Source organism: Mustelus asterias, chromosome 1 (genome assembly GCF_964213995.1).
Source record: "Mustelus asterias chromosome 1, sMusAst1.hap1.1, whole genome shotgun sequence".
NCBI lineage: Eukaryota > Metazoa > Chordata > Chondrichthyes > Carcharhiniformes > Triakidae > Mustelus > Mustelus asterias.
Genome location: NC_135801.1, coordinates 82,274,013 through 82,297,581, shown reverse-complemented (window position 1 = coordinate 82,297,581; position 23,569 = coordinate 82,274,013). Strand labels below are relative to the sequence as shown.

The 23,569-nt window shown below is 44.0% G+C and overlaps 1 protein-coding gene across 1 annotated transcript in view; it reads left to right on the top strand.

Annotated features, from left to right (window-relative positions):
* The window catches only part of LOC144508059 (transmembrane protein 144-like), a 66,770-nt gene that overhangs the window by 14,194 nt on the left and 29,007 nt on the right, over positions 1-23,569 (top strand). The window contains exons 3-7 of the mRNA XM_078235877.1: positions 7,603-7,776; positions 15,042-15,164; positions 19,283-19,382; positions 21,090-21,170; positions 23,284-23,380. Of these exons, the coding sequence (XP_078092003.1) occupies positions 7,603-7,776; positions 15,042-15,164; positions 19,283-19,382; positions 21,090-21,170; positions 23,284-23,380 (575 nt within the window). The remainder of the gene's footprint in view (positions 1-7,602; positions 7,777-15,041; positions 15,165-19,282; positions 19,383-21,089; positions 21,171-23,283; positions 23,381-23,569) is intronic.

Below are 23,569 nucleotides of genomic sequence, written 5' to 3'. Positions count from 1 at the left end.
AAGTTACTGTAAAATCTCCCAGTTGCCACACTCCGGTGCCTGTTCGGGTTCGAGGGAGAATTTAGCATGGCCAATGCACAAAACCAGCACATCTTTTTGGACTGTGGGAGGAGATCAGAGCATCCCGAGGAAACCCACACAGACACGGGGAGAACGTGCAGACTACTCACAGTCACCCAAGACGGGAATCAAACCCGGCTATGAGGCAGCAGTGCTAACCACTGTGCCATCGTGTTGCTCATAAATGTTGCAAGTGTCTGGTGTGGTATCTTATGTTGTAGGTGGAAGCCTGCTTCTGCCTGCAGGACTGCTCTCTGTCTTAGATGTTTTGGTAATTCTTGGCTGCCAACTCGGTATTAGTTTCTTTGGCAGAGTTGGGAATTGGGTTCGGCGTTTTCTGCCCATCAGGAGTTTAGATGGGGCTAAGCCACATTGCAGTGGAGTGTACCTGCAGGTTAACAATGTTGTTGGGAAGTTGTCCTTCTGCCTCAGGAGGGCCTTTAATGTGCAGATGCCTCTTTTTGCCTCACTGTTTGACTGTGCATATCTAGGGGAGCTGGTACAGTGCTGGAAGCCATAAGTGATGGCAGAATGGGTGATATATTAGTTTGCAAGTTGTGGGGTGATGGGGAAGATGACACCCATTTTTATCATGTTGTCCAGCTGTGGCTGCACTTGCTTCATGAGTGGTTGGGGTATTTTTGGTGGTGTGAACAGACACACAGGCTTAGCATTCTCCCTCAGTGTAATCTTGTATGCGATCCTTTGTCACCCTAGTCTAGTAAATTTTAAAATTTGGAAGCAGTCCTTTGCTGGTTGCCTCATCAATATTATGTATGACATTGAGTTTGACATTGAGTTTGAGACAGGATTTTTGGCTTACAAGAGAGTGTTCTTGGTTGTAGCCAATAAACAGGATCTCTCATATTCTTCTGTTTTTGTACCTCAGTGACACCTGCAGAGTACCTTTCACCAGGAGTTTGTTGCCCACTGCTCCATACAACGGTGTGGCATCAGCCATTGGGTCAACAGCCATGGTTCCTTGTCCGAAAGGACTGTAACGCTGGCTTCTGTGTCCAATTTAACATTAGTGAGATGACCATTAACCAAGATATTTGTGTTACAGAATGAAGATCCAGGATCCTTGAACTCACCCAAAAAGTATGGTTTTATTTCCCCTCAGCTTGATACTCCAATCTTGTGAATTGTCTTGGGATTATCTGTCTGTCTGGTTGTTTTAACTATGTGTAGCTTTCTGAAGTGCCCTATGCAGTTGCAATTAAAACACTGCGCTGAGACTGTCAGCCATTGGTCATGTCTGTGGGTCTCTTGGCTCTAAAGTGCTGGCATGGTCACCCATCCTCTAGAATTCAGTTATGGTATTGTTTCTCTTGGCCTGGAGTGTCCATGTTCTTTTGCTGTTTTATTAGCAAATATGGCAAAGTGTTCAGTTCTTCACTTTGGCCACAATAATCTTAATTTACAGTGCCACAGTCTGGACATTTGGGGAACTGATCACTTTGGAAGTCTGACCTATCAGATCAGCGTAAGTGCCACTTATATTGCCTTAGATTGGACATCATATTAGGATCAGCCATGACCTTATTAAATAGCAGAGCAGGTTCGAAGGGCTGAATGGCCTACTCCTGTTCCTATTTCTTATGGTCTTATGGTCCTCAGCAGCAGCAACATCCGCAGCCCATTGATCACAAAGATCAGTGCTGGGACCTTTTGCTGTTTGTAATATATATAAATGATTTGCAGGATCACACACCTGTGGTTTTAAAGGAGAGGTACACTTCACAAGATGTACAGGAAGAGCAGAAGATTCCTCAACATGTCTGAGCATCAATTCCTCAGGATGTCACGCCAGTAAGGCGTTTGATAAGGTCCCCCATGGTCAGCTTATGATGAAAGTAAGGAGGTGTGGGATAGAGGGAAAGTTGGCCGATTGGATAGGTAACTGGCTGTCTGATCGAAGACAGAGGGTGGTGGTGGATGGAAAATTTTCGGATTGGAGGCAGGTTGCTAGCGGAGTGCCACAGGGATCAGTGCTTGGTCCTCTGCTCTTTGTGATTTTTATTAATGACTTAGAGGAGGGGGCTGAAGGGTGGATCAGTAAATTTGCTGATGACACCAAGATTGGTGGAGTAGTGGATGAGGTGGAGGGCTGTTGTAGGCTGCAAAGAGACATAGATAGAATGCAAAGCTGGGCTGAAAAATGGCAAATGGAGTTTAACCCCGATAAATGTGAGGTGATTCATTTTGGTAGGACTAATTTAAATGTGGATTACAGGGTCAAAGGTAGGGTTCTGAAGACTGTGGAGGAACAGAGAGATCTTGGGGTCCATATCCACAGATCTCTAAAGGTCGCCACTCAAGTGGATAGAGCTGTGAAGAAGGCCTATAGTGTGTTAGCTTTTATTAACAGGGGGTTGGAGTTTAAGAGCCGCGGGGTTATGCTGCAACTGTACAGGACCTTGGTGAGACCACATTTGGAATATTGTGTGCAGTTCTGGTCACCTCACTATAAGAAGGATGTGGAAGCGCTGGAAAGAGTGCAGAGGAGATTTACCAGGATGCTGCCTGGTTTGGAGGGTAGGTCTTATGAGGAAATGTTGAGGGAGCTAGAGCTGTTCTCTCTGGAGCGGAGGAGGCTGAGGGGAGACTTAATAGAGGTTTATAAAATGATGAAGGGGATAGATAGAGTGAACGTTCAAAGACTATTTCCTCGGGTGGATGGAGCTATTACAAGGGGGCATTACTATAGGGTTCGTGGTGGGAGATATAGGAAGGATATCAGAGGTAGGTTCTTTATGCAGAGGGTGGTTGGGGTGTGGAATGGACTGCCTGCAGTGATAGTGGAGTCAGACACTTTAGGAACATTTAAGCGGTTGTTGGATAGGCACATGGAGCACATCAGGATGATAGGGAGTGGGATAGCTTGATCTTGGCTTCAGATAAAGCTCGGCACAACATCGTGGGCCGAAGGGCCTGTTCTGTGCTGTACTGTTCTATGTCCTATGTAGTTGGCATTTGCAGCTTGCTGAAAGAGAACCTGCTGCCAACTGGAGCTGATGGCCCCACTTTACTGGTTGTTTTAGCTATGCGTAGCTTTCTGAAGTGCCCTATGCAGTTGCAATTAAAACACTGCGCTGAGACTGTCAGCCATTGGTCATGTCTGTGGGTCTCTTGGCTCTAAAGTGCTGGCATGGTCACCCATCCTCTAGAATTCAGTTATGCTATTGTTTCTCTTGGCCTGGAATGTCCATGCTCTTTTGCTGTTTTATTAGCAAATATGGCAAAGTGTTCAGTTCCTCACTTTGGCCACAATAATCTTTGCTGTTATTGCTGTCCAAATCAGTATTGTCCTCAGCTTTTTGTCCCTGGATCCTTCTAGAACTCTGCTGGAGACACTTGCAAGATCTCACTGCGGGTGTCCACAAGTGTACTCAATAGTTTTTCTGTCAAACCTGACAATTATATACACATTTATTATATACAGAATGAGCAGGCACTTGTGTCTGCAGATCTGGCTGGCTTCCCATGGATACAAGATGTTATTGAGAAAGTACATGGCAATTAAGATACCCACGGATCACCGACTATTATGGTTACCACTCCATCATTATGAGATTGGTGCGAAACCACAAAACGATCTTTATACAGGTCTGCACAAGATTTCCAGGCAGTTGCCATGATGCTTTCAGCCTCTGATAGTCCTGCCTCCCGAACACATCAAACTTTGAACCAGAGTTACCAGCTGGCTGCTTGGAGACAAGGTAAACCCACTTCAAATTGGCCGATAGCACCTCTCCAAACTTGAAGAATGAGGCCCACGGCTGCCACGACAAATGCCACAAGATGAGCAGATGTGTCATTGAGCAAAGCATGAAGATGTGCCTCAGATATCTGGGTGGGTCTCGGGGCACTCATTCAGAACACATCAGACAGATCCCCACATTTGTTGTGGCGTGCTGTGCTTTGCCTAACATTGTGCTGCAGAAGGCGCAGAACACAGAGTCACTTTGAATGTTGCCAAGGAAGAGGAAGAGGAGTAAATAGATGAGAAGGAGGAAGAGGAAGATGAGGAGAAAGAACGTGATGAGGTTGCCATATAAGGGCCTGGTACACACAGGGTTAATGTGGGACTGAGTACAGCACCAAACACAGTGATATTAAAAGGCACATGACCCAGAGCTAGGGTCAGTGAGGTGTTTGCCAAAGATAAGTTAAGACTTAGACATGGAGGTAGCTCCTTGCCTGTACGCTTTACTGTATATATGTACATAGTTACGAGTTGGATCGGGTGTCCTGTATTCTGGTCATAGATTCAGACCTGCCACGCAATTCAGGATGTTGTCCTGGCCATAACTGTGCCGCGTTAGCCAAACCTAAACTTCGATAGCTTCTGTTCTTCAAACTTAACTCTACCCTTGTTAGCCAAGACCTTTTGGAAATCTATCTGAAAGGTTGCATGGCAGTTGAGTGGCCCTTACATTGGAGTCTATCTTTTCACAGCTAGTGAATCTTAGCAATTGTATGGGTTCTCCTGTTTCTATGGGCAACTCTTTTCCTAGGGTAACATAACTTATATTTTAGGTTGAATAAGCTTTTCTTACAAAATATGAACCACATATAATCTACATTTGAACATATTTCCTGCTCCCATTTAATGGATGCTACACATGATGCATGCATGTTGTTAACTGGGCATAGGATGATCCTTGTAACAATTACACTTCATTGTAACTTGTCACTTTCTTTCGATGAGAAAGTTCTTAAGGGCCTGGAAGTAAAAATGGTCAGTAACGATCTTCACATTCTCAGGATTTTTCAGATGTAACAGCAAAGCTTAGCTCTGTGGTGGACCTCAGTTGTGCCTTTGTCCTATATGGACCACCGTTGTGTGTTTGTCATACCTGGACACATCCCCTCCCGGTTTGGTTCCTCCCCTCGGCACCTAGTATAAAAGTGGCTGTCTCCTCCCCCTTGTTCAGTCCAGGTCAGTTATTTGTTGGGATCTGCTCCTGATTCTGTTGTGAATAAAGGCCTACACTTGTATTGGCACACAGGTAGTCTTTCGCCTTATTGATAGCACATCAATTTTATTCACAACAGTTGACCAACATGGAGCAGTTTCTAAAACCCGACAAGTTAACATTAGGCCCTCAAGAGGTCGGAGCCTCTGATAAATTCGATCATTGGCTGGACTGCTTCGAAGCATTCGTCGACACCGCTACGGCCATCGACACCGACGACACTAAACTCCACGTGCTCCGCGCCCGGGTAAGCGAAGCTGTCTACGGTATCATCCGGGACGCTGCTACATACGCGGACGCTATCGAACTCCTAAAAGGGCAGTTCTGAAAGAGCCCTAATGTGGTCTACACCAGACATCTCCTAACGACCCGCAAGCAGCAGCCAGGAGAATCGTGCGCCCAATTTCTGCGCGCCCTGCGGGTCCTAGCTCGAGCTTGTGGTTGTAAGGCTGTTACAGCAGCTCAGAACACGGAGGACCTGATCTGCGACGCCTACGTTGCGGGCATTGAGTCTACATACATCCAGCAGCGCCTGCTTGAACAAGATGGCCTGGATCTCCAAAGAACGGCCACGATGGCTGAAACGCTAGAAGCGGCCTCTCACAACCTCCGGTCCTACCCTGCATCCTGTTCTATCGATGGCTCCACCGCGACGGCTGTTCCGGCAGGGCCCAAATGTTACTTTGGTGGCCTATCCAAGCACCCTCGGCGTCGCTGCCCGGCGAAGGATGCGATTTGCTCCGGATGCGGTAAGTTAGGCCACTTCGTTAAAGTCTGCCGGGCAAAGCCGCTTCCGAAGCCTCGGGCGTAGCCATCTTTAATGCAGGCGGCGGCTGCGCGCGAATCGCCATCTTTAATGCAGCCACCGGAAGTGCGGGAATCGCCATCTTTGATGCGGTCACCGGATGCGCGGGAATCGCCATCTTTGAGACTGGCATCAAGACGCGCCGAGCAGGAAGCTTTATCCGTGACGTCATCAGACGCGGACAAAGATGGATTCTTCCTGGATTCGACGGTGGCATCGATTTGCCTGGACCAGTCGCAGCCTCATCAACTCTCCAAGTCAATAATGGAGATCAAGGTAAATGACCATGCAGAAAACTGCCTGTTCGACTGCAGGAGCACAGAAAGTTTTATACACCCTCGCACAGTGCGTCAATATGCCCTTCCCGTGCGACCCTGGAGCCAGACCATCTCTATGGCCTCGAATTCCCACTCAGTGGAGGTCCTCGGGTGCTGCTTGGTGACGCTGACGGTACAGGGCACAGTCTACGAGCGTTTTCGGCTCCTCTTGCTGCCGCGACTCTGTGCAGCTGTACTGCTGGGGTTAGATTTCCTCAGCCATCATAGGAGCGTCACCCTGCAGTATGATGGCCCTTATCCCCCGCTCTCCGTCTGCAAGGCGCCGTCATTACAGCGCCCCTCGTGCACCACCTGCAGTCTCTCGACCCTCAAGATCACCCCCCCCCCCCCTTATTTGATAACCTCACCCCGGATTGTAGGCCTATAGCCACCAAAAGTAGGCGCTATAGTGCGAATGACCGGGCCTTCATTCGGTCTGAAGTACAATGTTTGCTCAGGGAAGGGATTATCCAGGCCAGCACCAGCCCCTGGAGGGCGCAAGTGGTCGTAGTTAAATCGGGGGAGAAACACTGCATGGTGATTTACTATAGCCAGACCATAAACAGGTATACACAACTAGATGCGTACCCTCTTCCCCGCATCGCAGACATAGTCAACCGCATCGCGCACTATAGGGTTTTCTCTACGATTGATTTGAAATCGGCTTACCACCAGCTCCCTATCGGCTTGGAGGATCGCCCATATACTGCCTTTGAGGCGGATGGCCGCCTCTACCACTTCCTCCGAGTCCCCTTTGGTGTCACCAATGGGGTCTCAGTCTTCCAGCGGGCCATGGACCAGCACGGGCTACGGGCCACTTTCCCGTATCTGGATAACGTCACCATCTGTGGCCATGACCTGCAGGACCATGACAAACACACAACGGTGGTCCATATAGGACAAAGGCACAACTGAGGTCCACCACAAGCTCCAGGCTGCAATTTTCTAATTGAAAAGAAAAGTTCAGTTTTGGCATGGTTTCATTGAACCGTGAAGTTCAGCCTTGAGTCTGGATTTATTTTCATTTGTACTTCTGAGCAGCATCTTTTGTTGTGTAGTATTCATAGCGGATATGCTTACAGTCCAATGACTATTTCTCTGGCAGGTAATTTGCAAATAACCAATGACACCACAGACTGAATAAAGACCCATACCATCATCTGTGAAAGGAGCACAATATTATTTTCCTCATGCCTGGTCACATCGTGAGACTGATCGCTCCAGAACTGTGGCTGTCTGTCAACCAGCATGTTACTTAGCCTGAGATGGTCTCTGATATCAATCTGCGTTGGAGCAGTGTATGTTATTGGGTGCGGTTCAGCAACCCATGAAAACAGTCTCGGCAACAGTAAGTTACATGTTGCACTCTTCTGGGTAAATATTAACAGCGGTTGGGAACAAAACATTAAAATTGTTCATTGTGATTTTCTTCCACAAGACAGGATACCGAAAAATGGCTCTCTGGAGAAGGAGTTTACTTATACAAAAAAGGTGGTACCACAGAACGTCACTGGCACCTTGCCACTGGTTAAAGGCTTTGTTGCGACAGCAGTTGCTGTGATTTGTTTTGGCAGTAATTTTGTTCCAGTGAAGAAAATTGATACAGGAGATGGTGAGTTATCTTCGAGGAAATTATTTTAGGCAACTTAACTGCCTGATCATAAACAGTTCTGAAGTGCTAAAGAACAAAGAACAAAGAAAATTACAGCACAGGAACAGACCCTTCGGCCCTCCAAGTCTGCACTGACCATGCTGCCCGTCTGAACTAAAACCCCCTACCCTTCTGGGGACCATATCCCTCTATTCCCATCCTATTCATGGATTTGTCAAAATGACACTTAAAACTCACTATCATATCTGCTTCCACGACCTCCCCCGGCAGTGAGTTCCAGGCACCCACCACCCTCTGTGTAAAAAAACTTTGCCTCGTACATCTCCTTTAAACCTTGCCACTTGCATCTTAAACCTATGCCCCCTAGTAATCGACTCTTCTACCCTGGGAAAAAGCTTCTGACTATCCACTATGTCCATGCCCCTCATAATCTTATAGACGTCTATCAGGTTGCTGCTCTGTCGTTCCAGTGAGAACAAACTAAGTTTCTCCAACCTCTCCTCATAACTCATGCCCTCCATACCAGGCAACATCCTGGTAAATCTTTTTTGTACCCTCTCCAAAGCCTCCACATCCTTCTGGTTGTGTGGCAACCAGAATTGAAAACTATATCCCAAGTGCGGCCTAACTAAGGTTCTATAAAGCTCTAACATGACTTGCCAATGTGTAAACTCAATGCCCCAACCGATGAAGGCAACTCATAGTACTGTATGCCATCTTAACTATCTTCTCCACCTGCGTTACCACTTTCAGTGACCTGTGTACCTGTACACCCAGATCCCTCTGCCTATCCAACCTCTTAAGGGTTCTACCATTTGTTGTATATTTCCCATCTGTATTAGACCTTAAAAAATGCAGTACCTCACATTTGTCCGGATTAAACTCCATCTGCCATCTCTCCGCCCAAGTCTCCAACCAATGCATATCCTGCTGTATCCTCTGATGGTCTTCATCGCTATCTGCAATTCCACCAACCTTTGTGTCGTCCACAAACTTACTAATCAAACCAGTTACATTTTACTCCAAATCATTTATACATATTACAAACAGCAATAGTCCCAGCACTGATCCCTGAGGAACGCTACTAGTCACGGCCCTCCATTCAGAAACGCACCCTTCCGCTGCTACCCTCTGTCTTCTATGACCTGTGTCCAATTGTCAGCTCACCTCTGATCTTGTGCAACTTCACAGTCTGCCATGAAGGACCTTGTCAAAGGCCTTACTGAAGTCCATGTAGACAATATCCACTGGCCTACCATCTTCAATCATCTTCGTCACTGCCTCACAAAACTCGATCACGTTAATGAGACATGACCTCCCCTTCACAAAACTATGTTGCCTGTCGCTAATACGTCCACTTATTTCCAAGTGGGAGTAAATCCTGTCTTGAATAATCCTCTCCAATAATTTCCCTGCCACTGATATAAGGCTCACCGGCCTGTAATTACCTGGATTATTCTTGCTACCCTTCTTAAACAAAGGAACAGCATTGGCTATTCTCCAATCCTCTGGGACCTCCCCTGTAGCCAGTGAGGATACAAAGATTTCTCTCAAGGCCCCAACAATTTCCTCCCTTGCCTCTCTCAGTATTCTGGGGTATATCCCATCAGGCCCTGGGGACTTGTCTCCCTTAATGTTTCTCAAGAACCCCAATACCGCCTCCTTTTTGATCTCAACATGACCCAAACTATCTACACACCCTTTCCCAGAAGTCCTTCTGTTTGGTGAATACTGACGCAAAATACTCATTTCAGACCTTGTTTATTAAGAAAATCTTGGTTGCAAAACACTTGTTCTGACTTGAACCTTAACGTTGCGTTTATTGTTCATTGGCATTTTAACATTTTTTGTACAGATGTAACTGACTTCACATCATTGGTCACCTCAGTGCATTTCTTTATTCACGGACACTAGCTAAAATGCAGGATGTTTTTCCAAATGTTCTGTCTGCTGAAAGGTATGCTTGCTGAGGACTGTCACCCAAGACTGTCAGCCAAGTTGACCATTTCTGTATGTGATAGGCGAGGCAATAAGTGACAATTAGCTTCTAAACTGATTGCTGTCCACGTGTATTGTATTGTATCTTTGTACATCCAACATATTTAAGATCTACAGGAACACTAAAACAGGTGAGACCACTGCTGTATTCATTTTTGCCTGAAACTGGCCAACTCTTATCTCCTGAATGGGTCCTCTGTATTCTGGGAGCATGTGCCATGTGTCCTATTGGGTGTGCACAGTGCTCAATCTTTCCAAGTGGAAACACGATAGCCAATGTGCACTTAGTGATCTCACAATAGAGATACAGACCAGATAATCTGCTTCTTTTTGATGTTGTTAGAGGGATAAACATTGGCTAAGACTCTGACCCAGTGAAATGTCCACTTTCCATGTCCACTGTATAGGGCAGAATGGGCATTGGTTTAACATTTCATCCTAAGGCCTCATAATAGAACATAGAACATAGAAAGCCACAGCACAAACAGGCCCTTCGGCCCACAAGTTGCGCTGATCATATCCCTACCTCTAGGCCTATCTATAGCCCTCAATCCCATTAAATCCCATGTACTCATCCAGAAGTCTCTTAAAAGACCCCAACGAGTTTGCCTCCACCACCACCGACGTCAGCCGATTCCACTCACCCACCACCCTCTGAGTGAAAAACTTACCCCTGACATCTCCTCTGTACCTACCCCCCAGCACCTTAAACCTGTGTCCTCTCGTAGCAACCATTTCAGCCCTTGGAAATAGCCTCTGAGAGTCTACCCTATCCAGACCTCTCAACATCTTGTAAACCTCTATCAGGTCACCTCTCATCCTTCGTCTCTCCAGGGAGAAGAGACCGAGCTCCCTCAACCTATCCTCATAAGGCATGCCCCCCAATCCAGGCAACATCCTTGTAAATCTCCTCTGCACCCTTTCAATGGCTTCAACATCTTTCCTGTAATGAGGTGACCAGAACTGCGCGCAGTACTCCAAGTGGGGTCTAACCAGGGTCCTATAAAGCTGCAGCATTAATAATTGCTAAGTATGGATATTAGTGTGAGAACATTTAACACATTTGTATGAACGTTTCTTTGCCTGCTTTTAACAAAGATGTTAACTTGCTTAAAATAGATCTCTATTAAAACAGCAACAGTTATTACATGTGAACATGTTTCCATTCACTCATTGGAGGTGGGTATCGCTGGCCACTCCTCATTGCCTTTGAGAAGGTGGTGGTGAGTCACCTTCTTGAACCTCTGCAATTTATCATGGAATCCCTATATTGCAGAAGGAGGCCATCCTGCCCATCTAGCCTGTATTGAAAACTATCCCACCCAGGTCCTATCCCTGTAACCCCATGTATTTATCCTCCTAGTTCCCCTGACACTAAGGGGCAATTTAGCATGGCCAATCAACCTAACACGCACATCTTTGGAATGTAGGAGGAAACTGGAGCACCCAGAGGACACTTATGCAGTCATGAGGAGAACCATGCAAACTCCACACAGACAGTCACCCAAGGCCGGAATTGAACCCGGGTCCCTGGGGCTATGACGCAGCAGTGCTAACCACTGTGACACCATGCCACTTAATATGATGGTTACACTCATAGTGCTGTAAGGAAGGGAGCTCTGAAATGTTGTCCCAGTGGTGACAAAGGAACAGTGATAGAGTTCCAAATCAAGCTGGTGAGTGACTTGGAAAGGAACTTGCAGGTGGTGGTGCCTGCATTCTTCTAGGTGGTAGAGATAATGGGTTTGGAAGATGCTGTCAAAGAATTGCTCAGTGAATTGCTGCTGTGCATCATGTAGATGGTACAGTGCAGCCATGGTTCACCAGTGGTGGAGGAGTGAATGTTTAAGGTGGTGAATGAGGTACCAATAAATAGGGTTACTTTGTTCTGGATGGCGTCAAACTTCAAGTGTTGTTGGAGCTGTTGTGTACATCCAGGCTAGTGTGAAGCTGTCCATCACATTTCTTACTCTTTTATTGTAAATGGTAGACAGGCTTTGGGAGTCAGGAGATGAATTACCTGTCCCAGAATTCCAGCCTCAGATCAGCCCTTGTAACCACAGTTTTTATATGGCTGGTCTGGTTAAGTTTCTGGTCAATGGTAAGCCCTCAACTTGTTGATGGTGGGATTCAGCTCTTCTTGATCAATCTTGCAATTTTAATCTTGATTGAAGCAATCTTAATCAATTGGGCCAGTGGGCTGACGAATGGCAGATGGAGTTTAATTTAGATAAATGCAAAGTGATGCATTTTGGTAGATTGAACCAGGGCAGGACTTACTCAGTTAATGGTAGGGCGTTGGGGAGAGTTACAGAACAAAGATCTAGGAGTACAGGTTCATAGCTCCTTGAAAGTGGAGTCACAGGTGGATAGAGTGATGAAGTAGGCATTCAACATGCTTGGTTTCATTGGTCAGAACATTGAATACAGGAGTTGGGATGTCTTGTTGAAGTTGTACAAGACATTGGTAAGGCCACACTTGGAGTACTGTGTACAGTTCTGGTCATCCTATTATAGAAAGGATATTATTAAACTAGAAAGAGTGCAGAAGAGATTTACTGGGATGCTACCGGGACTTGATGGTTTGAGTTATAAGGAGAGGCTGGATAGACTGGGACCTTTTTCTCTGGAGCGTAGGAGGCTGAGAAGTGATCTTATAGAGGTCTATAAAATAATGAGGGGTATAGATCAGCTAGATAGTCAATATCTTTTTCCAAAGGTAGGGGAGTCTAAAACTAGAGGTCATAGGTTTAAGGTGAGAGGGGAGATATACAAAAAGATCCAGAGGGGCAATTGTTTCACACAGAGAGTGGTGAGTGTCTGGAACAAGCTGCCAGAGGTAATAGTAGAAATGGGTACAATTTTGTCTTTTAAAAAACGTTTGGACAGTTACATGGGTAAGATGGGTATAGAGGCGTGTGGGCCAAATATGGGCAATTAGGACTAGCTTAGGGGTTTTAAAAAAAAGAGCGGCATGGACAAGTTGGGCCGAAGGGCCTGTTTCCATGCTGTAAACCTCTATGACTCTATGACCCTGTGGCTCTTGGAGATGGTCATTGCTTGGCACAAATGTTATTTGCCAGTCTTCAACCAAAGTCTGCACACCACTCAATTGTATGAAACCACTAAAAAATCTAAAAGGAATGAAACCAGACAAACCACCTGGCATCAACCTAGGCACTGGAACACACAATGGCAAAGTCAGCCCTGTCAACCCTGCAAAGTCCTTCTTACTAACATCTGGGGGCTTGTGCCAAAACTGGGAGAGCTGTCTCACAGATGAGTCAAGCAATATCCTAACATATTCATACTCATGGAATCATACGGAATCATACCTTACAGATAATGTCCCAGACACCATTATCACCATTCCTGGGTATGTCCTGTCTCACCAACAGGACAGACTCAACAGAATTGACGACATACTGATGTACAGTCGGGAGTGAGTTGCCCTGGGAATCTTCAACATCGACTCTGGAGCCCATGAAGTTTCATGGCACCAGGACAAACATGGGCAAGGAAGCTCCTGCTGCTTACCATGCACTAAACCCCCTTCAAATAATGAATCAATATTTCTCCGTGTTGAACACCACATGGAGGAAACACTGAGGGTGGCAAGGGCACAAAACGTACTCTGGGTCAAGAATGTCAACTTCCATCACCAAGAGTGGATTGGTGGTACGACTACAGACCGAGGTGGTTGAGTTCTAAAGTACATTAGCTGCCATAACTGGGACAGCGGCAGGTGGTGAGGGAGCCAACTAGAGAAAAAAAACATACTTGACCTCATCCTCACCAACCTGCTTATCGCAGATGCATTTGTCCATGGCGATATCAGTAGGACTCACCACCACACAGTCCTTATGGAGATGAAGTCCTGTTTCCACATTGAGGATACCTCCATCGTGTTGTGTGACACTACCACCATGCTAAATAGGACAGACTTCGAATAGATCTAGCAACTCAAGACTGGGCATCCATGAGGCACTATTAGTCAGCATCAGCAGCTGAATTTTACTCACCACAATCTATTGGCCTGGCATATCCCCCACTCTACCATTACCACCAAGCCAAGGGATCAACCCTGGTTCAATGTAGATGCAGGAGGGCATGCCAGGAGCAGCACCAGGCATACCTAAAAATGATGTGTCAATCTGATGAAGCAATATCACAGGATTACTTGTGTGCCAAACAACATAAACGGGAAGCAATAGACAGAGCGAAGCAATTCCACAACTAATGGATGAAATCTAAGCTGCTACATCCTATCTTGATTGGTGGTGGACAATTAAACAACTCAATGGAGAAGGAGGCTCCACAAATATCCCCAAATGATGGAGGAGCCCAGCACATCAGTGCAAAAGCTAAGGCTAAAGCATTTGCTATAACCTTTAGTCAGAAGTGTGAAATGGATGATCCATCTTGGCCTCCTCTGGAGGTCCCCAGCCTCATAGATGCCAGTTTTCAGCCAATTTGTTTCACTGCATGTAATATCAATAAATGGATGAAGGTAGTGGATACTGCAAAGACATTGGGCCCTGACAATATTCCGACCAAAGAACTGAAGACTTGTGCTTCAGAACTTGTCGCAACCCTGGCCAAGCTGTTCCAGTTCAGCTACAGAACTGGCATTTACTCAGCAACATGTAAAATTGCCCAGGTATGTCCTGTACACAAAAGGCAGGCAAATCCAACCAGACAATTACCACCCCATGAGCCTACTCTCGATCACCAGGTTCCAAATCCTGGGACTCCCTCCCTAACAGCATTGTGGATGTACCTACACCACATGGACAGTAGCGGGTCAAGAAGGCAGCTCACCACCACCTTCTCAAGAGCAATTAGAGGTAATAAATGTTAGCCTAGGCAGCGACATTCACATCCAAAGAATGAATTAAAAAGAGAGAGCTGTGAAACAGAAAATGACAAGTTATTTTTACAGATAATTGATGGAGATTGGAGTATGCTACATACAAATATGTTAGATATAAACCATTCAACTCCATTTGGCTAAAGTTCACATTTTTTAGAACAACATAATTTTAACTATTTTTGAAAGTCTGGCCTTATTGTTCAGTATTGCCAAGATTATAATATTTTCATCTGCTGTTACTTCTGTGCAAAAATGTCTTATCGCAGACCATGGACTAGCAGTTTAATCAACACTTGTGAAAGATATTTTAAAACTATTGTTGATCCACATAGATTGTTCTCTTGTATACTGCAGTAATGAATCATGCTGAGGTTTTCAACTCTGTATTTTACAGGCCTATTTTTCCAGTGGATTTTTTGTACTGCAATATGGATTGTCTCATTAGTGGTCCACTTAATCCAACAGTGTCCAAAGTTCTGGCCTCTCACAATGCTGGGTGGATTTCTGTGGGCTACAGGTATGAGTGATTTCTGGTTGATTAATTATGTATTTGGAGCAAAAAAAAATCCTTTCCTTATGTGACAGGGATGTGGATGTGTTTCTAGATTGTGAAAGGAAAGAGGAGAAATGTTTTGCGACTCTTCTGAAACTCTGGCTGGAATTCTCCGGTCTCGTACGCCCTGCCACTTCACTCAGCCAAATCTCCCCATTCAGAGCAGCAGGGCTGGAGGATCCCAGCTGTGGACGAGGTTGGAGAATCCCAGCCTATAAGCTATCCAAACAGAAGCTTGAAGGTGTAGACAGATGCAGCAGTCAACAGAAAAAGAGTGCTTTGTGAGACTGTAATGTTATCACTAACCCCTTGCTATACGAGGAATTGGGTGGTGGATTGGAGTGGTATACTGACGTGACACCTCGATGAGATAGGATTGAACACAAACTAGAGCGATGGGTTGGACCTTTATTTTCTGATTACTGGCTGCAAAGATTATGAGTAAAATATGTTTGGACAGTCTGACATTAGTTTAAATAAATTATCCATAAATCAGCACAAACCTAGTACTGTGGGACATTTAAAAGTAATCACACACAATCTTTTGCTGTAGATTGTGAATTTGCTGCTGTCACTAGATGTCATTAAAGTTAGAGAAAAAAAACATTCCTTCTTGGCAAAGAAACTGATAAACATCTCATTATAAAACAGCTTGAATATTATGAGGGGAAGTAGGAATCGGTTATCAAATACTCGATCGGAGTTCCATTTCCTTAGCAGCAATGCTGCTTATTTTGATTCATTACAACCCCCCAAAAAGCACTTTCTGTAACGTCCTAACTATATTAGGGGTTGTGAGTTTTAAACAAAAAGAAAGAGAATTGGTTTGCACACATAGATTCAAACAAACAACATCAAGGTTTATTCCAGGAGCTTTTTCCTGTTCAGAGTACAAACGGAAACTAAAACAGCAGTTTATGCAACACCCTAGTGACATCACCATCAAATCACGTGACCAGCTCTTAAAGCAATCATGCAGCCATTTAAATATATAAAGCTTTCCATATTTGTTCATACTGAATCCACATCTAATTTATCCACTGAGCATAAATTTTATTTATTTATTAGTCACAAGTAAGGCCTACATTAACACTGCAATGAAGTTATTGTGAAATTCCTCTAGTCACCACAGTCTAGCACCTATTTGGGTCAATGCACCTAACCAGCACATCTTTCAGAATGTGGGAGGAAACGGGAGTACCTGGAGGAAACCCATGCAGACACGTGGAGAATGTGCAAACTCCACACAGATACGTGGAGACTGTGCAAACCCCACACAGACAGTGACCCAAGCTGGGAATCGAACCAGGGTCCCTGGCACTATGAAGCAGCAGTGCTAATCACTGTGCTACTGTGCCGCCCACGCTGATCATAGCAAACATTAAATCTAAATTCTTATTAAGGTTCAAATTCCACTCACCTGATGAAGAAGCAGTACTCCGAAAGCTCGTGATTCCAGATAAACCTGTTGGACTTTAACCTGGTGTTGTGAGTCTTCTTACTGTGCCTATCCCAGTCCAATGCTGATACAAAGGTATATAGAGGGACAGGTAGTATTGAGGAAGCAGTGGCAGGGGAGGGGGAGGGGCTGCAGAAGGACTTGGACAGGTTAGGAGAGTGGGCAAAGAAGTGGCAGATAGAATACAATGTGGAAAAGTGTGAGGTTATGCACTTTGGAAGGAGGAATGGAGGCATAGACTATTTTCTAAATGGAAAAATGCTTAGGAAATCAGAAACACAAAGGGACTTGGGAGTCATTGTTCAAGACTCTCTTGAGATTAACGTGCAGGTTCAGCCGGCAGTTAGTAAGGCAAATGCAATGTTAGCATTCATGTCGAGAGAGGATGTACTTCTGTGGCTGTGTAAGAACATAAGTAAGAAGTTTAACAACACCAGGTTAAAGTCCAACAGGTTTATTTGGTAGCAAAAGCCACACAAGCTTTCGAAGCTCTAAGCCCCTTCTTCAGGTGAAGAAGGGGCTTAGAGCTTCGAAAGCTTGTGTGGCTTTTGCTACCAAATAAACCTGTTGGACTTTAACCTGGTGTTGTTAAACTTCTTACTGTGTTTACCCCAGTCCAACGCCGGCATCTCCACATCATAAGAACATAAGAACATAAGAAATAGGAGCAGGAGTAGGCCATCTGGCCCTTCGAAGCTGCCCTGCCATTCAACAAGATCATGGCTGATCTGAAGCGAATCAGTTCCACTTACCCGCCTGCTCCCCATAACCCCTAATTCCCTTATCGATCAGAAAACTATCTACTGTGATTTAAACGTAAGGCTCTGTCAGACCCATTTCGAGTATTGTGAGCAGTTTTGGACCCCATATCTAGGGAAGGATGTACTGGCCTTGGAAAGGGTCCAGAGGAGGTTCACAAGAATGAACCCTGGAATGAAGAGCTTGTCATATGAGGAACTGTTGCGGACTCTGGGTCTGTATTCTTTGGAGTTTAGAAGGATGAGGGGGGATCTTATTGAAACTTACAGGATACTGCGAGGCCTGGATAGAGTGGATGTGGAGAGGATGTTTCCATTGGTAGGAAAAACTAGAACCAGAGGGCACATCCTCAGGCTAAAGGGACGATCCTTTAAAACAGAGATGAGGAGGAATTTCTTCAGCCAGAGAGTGGTGAATCTCTGGAACTCTTTGCCACAGGTTGTGGAGGCTAGGTCATTGAGTGTCTTTAAGACAGAGATAGATAGGTTCTTGATTAATAAGGTGGTCGGAGTTATGGGGAAAAAGGCAAGAGAATGGCGATGAGAAAAATGATGTGGAGATGCTGGCATTGGACTGGGGTGAACACAGTAAGAGTTTTAACAACACCAGGTTAAAGTCCAACAGGTTTATTTGGTACCAAATACCATTAGCTTTCGGAGTGCTGCTCCTTCGTCAGATGGAGTGGAAATGTGCTCTCAAACAGTGCACAGAGACACAAAATCAAGTTACAGAATACTGATGAGAATGCGAATCCCTACAGCCAACCAGATCTTAAAGATACAGACAATGTGGGTGGAGGGAGCATTAAGCACAGGTTAAAGAGATGTGTATTGGCTGTAGGAATTCGCATTCTAATCAGTATTCTGTAACTTGATTTTGTGTCTCTGTGCCCTGTTTGAGAGCACATTTCCACTCCATCTGACGAAGGAGCAGTGCTCCGAAAGCTAATGGTATTTGGTACCAAATAAACCTGTTGGACTTTAACCTGGTGTTGTTAAAACTCTTACGATGAGAAAAATACCAGCCATGATTGAATGGCGGAGCAGACTCGATGGGCCGAGTGGCCTAATTCTGCTCCTATATCTTATGGTCTTATGGCCTTATCTGCACATCAAATTCAGCACTGTGAGAACATGTGTGTTCTCAAAATTCATTTCAATTGCAAAATGTGTGAAGTCCACTTAGTTAAAAAAAAGGCAGAATTTCCCTGAAATGTGAAATTTCTTTACTCTTAAGTGGGTTTCTCTGCTTGAGATCTGCTGCATACAATGGAAGGCTCTTTAACACAATAGTTTCCTAATCCATTATTCAAACACACATACTTTCCAACAAGAGTCACTTATTTGTGTTCTGGAGTGAAATCCACAAGTGAATTTCTTCCCCTTCCGAGGACACTTAGGCAATAATAGCACTCTTACCTCAACATTGACCAGGGAATTGACTAGGAAGAATAACAGCAGTGTACCAGAAATCTATAACGGTACATGTTAAAAGCATTTTTAAAATTTGATTTGATTTATTATTGTCACCTGTATTAGTACACAGTGAAAAGTATTGTTTCTTGCGCGCTATATAGACAAAGCATACCATACATAGGGAAGGAAAGGAGAGAGTGCAGAATGAAGTGTTAAGGTCATGGCTAGGGTGTAGGGAAAAATCAATATAATGCGAGGTAGGTCCCAGGGATCACCAAATCTGCAAGAGATTGAATTAGAGCATTTTTAGAGAGTTTAAAAGAGTTAGAATAAAGTTTTAGAAGCATAGAATGAGAGTAAAAGAATTAGAAGGTATGCTGGGCATAGCTTGCAAGAAGTTGCCTTGCTCCATCTTGAGTTATATATTCAATTATTTACATTTTTTTTAGGAAATATCACAGTTATCCCCATATTGAAAACAGTCGGGCTTGGCATGGGAGTTTTAATTTGGGCTACCTTTAGCCTTTTAATGGGCTGGGCGAGTTCAAGGTAAGTAATTGCCTTTTTTTGCAATTAATATTCACTTTGTACATCTTGTAATAAATGAGTTGCAAAAACGTACTTTACTGGCAAAGATTTCTGCAGTCAATGCAATATTCAATCAAATATAAAACCAAAAATACAGAGTTTCAGAATGATTTCAACATTTAATTCAACAACTTTAGACTGTAATCTTTCAGCTCCATCTTAAACCCTTTTAAAATAAATATTCCACACATATATTGTCACAATGCAAACCACCTACCCTCCCTCCCAAACCAGGCCATCTGTCTCATGTTCTTAAGGTTGCTACATCTTGTTGCAACCTCCCACAGCAACAGTTCAATACCTAACACATTTGTCCTTCTCTTTGGTTCTGATGAAGAGCTAACCAGACTTGAAACATTGGGCGTGATCTTACAGCCGTTCATGCTATGCTCCCGCTCCGAAGCCAAATCTCCGTTCACTGCAGCGGGATGGGAAAAGCACGCTGGCATGAATGGTTGAAAATTCCAGCTATTAAGTATCTGTTTTTTCTCCCTGCAAATGCTGCCAGACCTGCTGTGTTTTTCAGCATCCTCTGTTCTTATTTCAGATTCCAGCACTCGCAGTATTTTGCTTATTTAAGAATGGCTTTGACTGTGGGCAAAGAATTAGGAATTGGTTAGGCTTCATGTCAGGCTCAAGTTTAGAAAAAGCTTACTTTCCTAAAAGAGCAAGAGGCATGAGAATGTATGTTCAATTGAAATTAAGACAAGATGCTACTGTGAGGAAGAACTGGGCAGCTACGTGTTCTGGGAAAACATTGGTGACAGTCTGGGATAGGTACTGACAGGGATCCGGCTGCACCAGTCCAAATGCAGTGGAATAGAATTCCCATCATTGCAGATGTAGACCTAGTTCTGCACCATGGATACTAGGAGGCAGCAACTAGAGTTTTCAAGAGCACTCCAACAACTCACAACCGGGAGGGATATGCTGAGATTAAAAAGATCACTTTCACAGGTGGAGAAGAGAAGAATCAAAATGAAACCCCCACCCATTTCCTGATCTCTAAACTATAACTGTAGCTAACAATAGTGATCTCCAACCTATCTTTTAATCTTCAGAAAGAAAACTGTCCACAAAAACCCAATGATTCCCAGAGCAAATCTCCAAAGTATTTGTACCAAGTTTCTACTGCTCAAAGCTGGTTTGATCTCCAGATACCATTTCATCCTTGCCTAAGCAGCACAGCAGTATTTAACAGGCAAACATAATTGGCCCCATTAGCTTATTTTTAAACTAGCCACTCTCCCATTGGAGCAGAAGACCGCTTTAAAGAATTTTCTCTTCAGCCCATGAAGGATGCAGAGAGGCCTTGGTGGAGCTTCTGTCTTTTCTAGGGTGGATAAGGTTGTGAATTGCTGGAGTGTTCTTGAAAACTCTAGTTGTTGCCTCCAAGGATGATATAACGATAAGAAGATGATAAAATTCCAACATTCTTTTGGTTAATACCATCCTGAAGGCTAATTTAGATATTTAAATATTCAATATTGATAATACTTATGCAGAAACAGATTGAATCGTTTTTAAAAGTTTGCTTTTAGATTAAACTGTTGGTTGCTTTTCTTTAACTAGATATATTATTATCTCTATTATATTGTGATTCAGTGATATACAAAAGAGGATACCGACTGTTTAATGCGATCAGATGTTAAAATGGTCTTTCTTCAGGTTTGGCTGGTTTGGATTGGATGTACAAAAAGTTCCAAGTCCCATCCTAAACTACATTGGAACAGCATTGGCAGCTTTAAGGTAATGACTCGCAGGTACAGAGATGTACAGAGCTGTATTGGCATTAAGAAGATATTTGCCCCACACATTGTGTGCACAGAGGTTGGAATGTTTTTCAAACAAAATGACTTGTAACCAAAGTGGTAATAGTAATTTAATAACAATGTTAAATAGTATAAAGAATGTGTTTAAAATTTAAGATGCCTTTCTTGCTTTAAAGCTTCAATTTGAAACTACTTCAGTTATGGTGGCATAGTGGCACAGTTAACACTGCTGCCTCACAGCACCAAAGCCAGGTTTTAATCCAGCCTTGACTGACTGGCTGTGTGGAGTTTGCATATTCTCCCGTGTCAGCATGGGTTTCCCCCCACGGTCCAATGATGTGCAGGTTATGTGGATTTCCCATGTTAAATTGCTCCTTAGTGTCCCACGATGTGTAGATTAGGGGAATTAGCAGGGTAAATACATGGGGTTATGGGGATCGGTTGGGGGTGGGATGCTCTGTCGGAGAGTCGGTATCGGTACAGACTTGATAGGCCAAATGGTTGCCTTCTGCACAGTAGGGATCCTATTTTCTCTTGCGTTCTTTTGACGATCCCTTATGCCCCGAGTTACTAACGTTTGTCATTGGAAACAGTGGATCTTTGTTTACTCTTATCAAAACCATTCATAGCTTTGACCACCTCTAACAAATCTTTGTACAAAGAGACAGCCCCAGATTCCCCAGTCTCTGCAAATAACTAGATGAACTAGAGGTCCCTTTCTTCTCTGTCATTGTTTGTATTGTCTGTACATGGAGTGCTAGTGTGTTTGTAGGTTTCTATTCATTTAAAATAAATTTTCCATCCAGTGGTTTGGGGGCATGGGATGGGGGGGAAGGGGGGAGGGGAGGTGGGCGTGAAGGAGAGTTGGGCAGGTGGAGGTTATATATTTCCTGTTTGCACCTACTTTGTTTTGGTAGAGGAAAGGCTCGCATTCATATATCACCTTTTGTGACATCTGAAAAATGTGCTTTACAGCCAATGAACTACTTAGGAATGCATTCGCTCTGCTATGGTAGGAAAAATATAAAGAAAGTAAAATTTAAATATTTCCAGTCCAGGGGATTTCCTATCCAAATACCATTAAAGTTATGAAAATACACCACAGCTGCCAAATTTAGCAAAATGGTACTCATAATAGAAACAGACTGGCATTCACTTAGTGCCTTTATCATGTCACAGAGATAGATTTCAAAGTAGCTCCCAGCCAATAGATTTACGATGAGCTGTTGGTCGGCAAATTAGATTGTAAATCAATTTATATGTATGGAGACTGTTAATATTAAGAGTGACATATATCAGAGTAAGTCCTACCTTGGAATCAACAATATATGTTTGCTACATTCAGTAAAGGACATAGGTCTGGATTTTGCAGTCAGCAGTAAGCATCCTGCCCTAGCCAATCATTATACATCCACCTGTCCACAGACCCTCCAGGGGTTCTTGCACTAAAACCCACTGTGATTAGAAATCCACTTTGATGGATTTCTCTATGATGGATCGGGACTGTGTGAACAGAGCTATCCACCATCTCATTAACCAACTGAAGTGATGAATCCTGCAGTATGTAAGAGTCTGAATCAGGAAGTGTAAGTTTGACTAGTTAATGCAAAATCAAATTATGCATAGAAAGTGAAATAGAGGGAAGGAAAGAAAGATGGGAAGGCAAGAGAATGAGATGAAAGATATATAAATAAATAATAATTGAGATTTGAAGGAATGAGAGTCCACAACTGTAAACGTTAATTTTCAGGGCCAGAGAAATTGTTTGGCTGTGACTTATCGCACCATTAAACATTCACCTACACTGGCATGGAGCAGCTTTAACTTTTTCTGTATGTTTATTGGGTTAGTACCACAATTTCAGGCCTTTCTATTTATTTTGCACTGGTGTAGCAAAGTTTACACAGCAGCAAGACAATTTGGACAGTAGCTTCTTGTTATCGTGCAGCTATCAGAAATCACTATCAGTTTTAATCTTTAATAACTGTGAGCAGTGTTAACCTCACCATAATTCTTACCGCAAAATCCAGGCCAAAGTCTTTACAGCAGCAAAGCTAGAGGTTTCAACCAATTATTCTAACTCATTTCAGTGCTGGAATTCTTATTTTTGTGAAAACTGAGAGTAAAGAGCCGATGCCAGAAGAAAAATCCCCCTTAATACAGGAAAAGGAAATGGAAGTCTTACAGGTTTGACAAATGGACAAAAATATGTCTTAGCAGCTTGTTACCAGATTTTTTTGAGTGCAAAACAAAAAAACGTATCAAGTAAATAGCCCCTGAATTTCTTCAGGAAGCATTGCAGGCAGATATAACAGGGTAATGCCCTGCTGGTGCCCTCCAGCGCTGATCCCAAATCACTAAGTGGACCAGACGCTC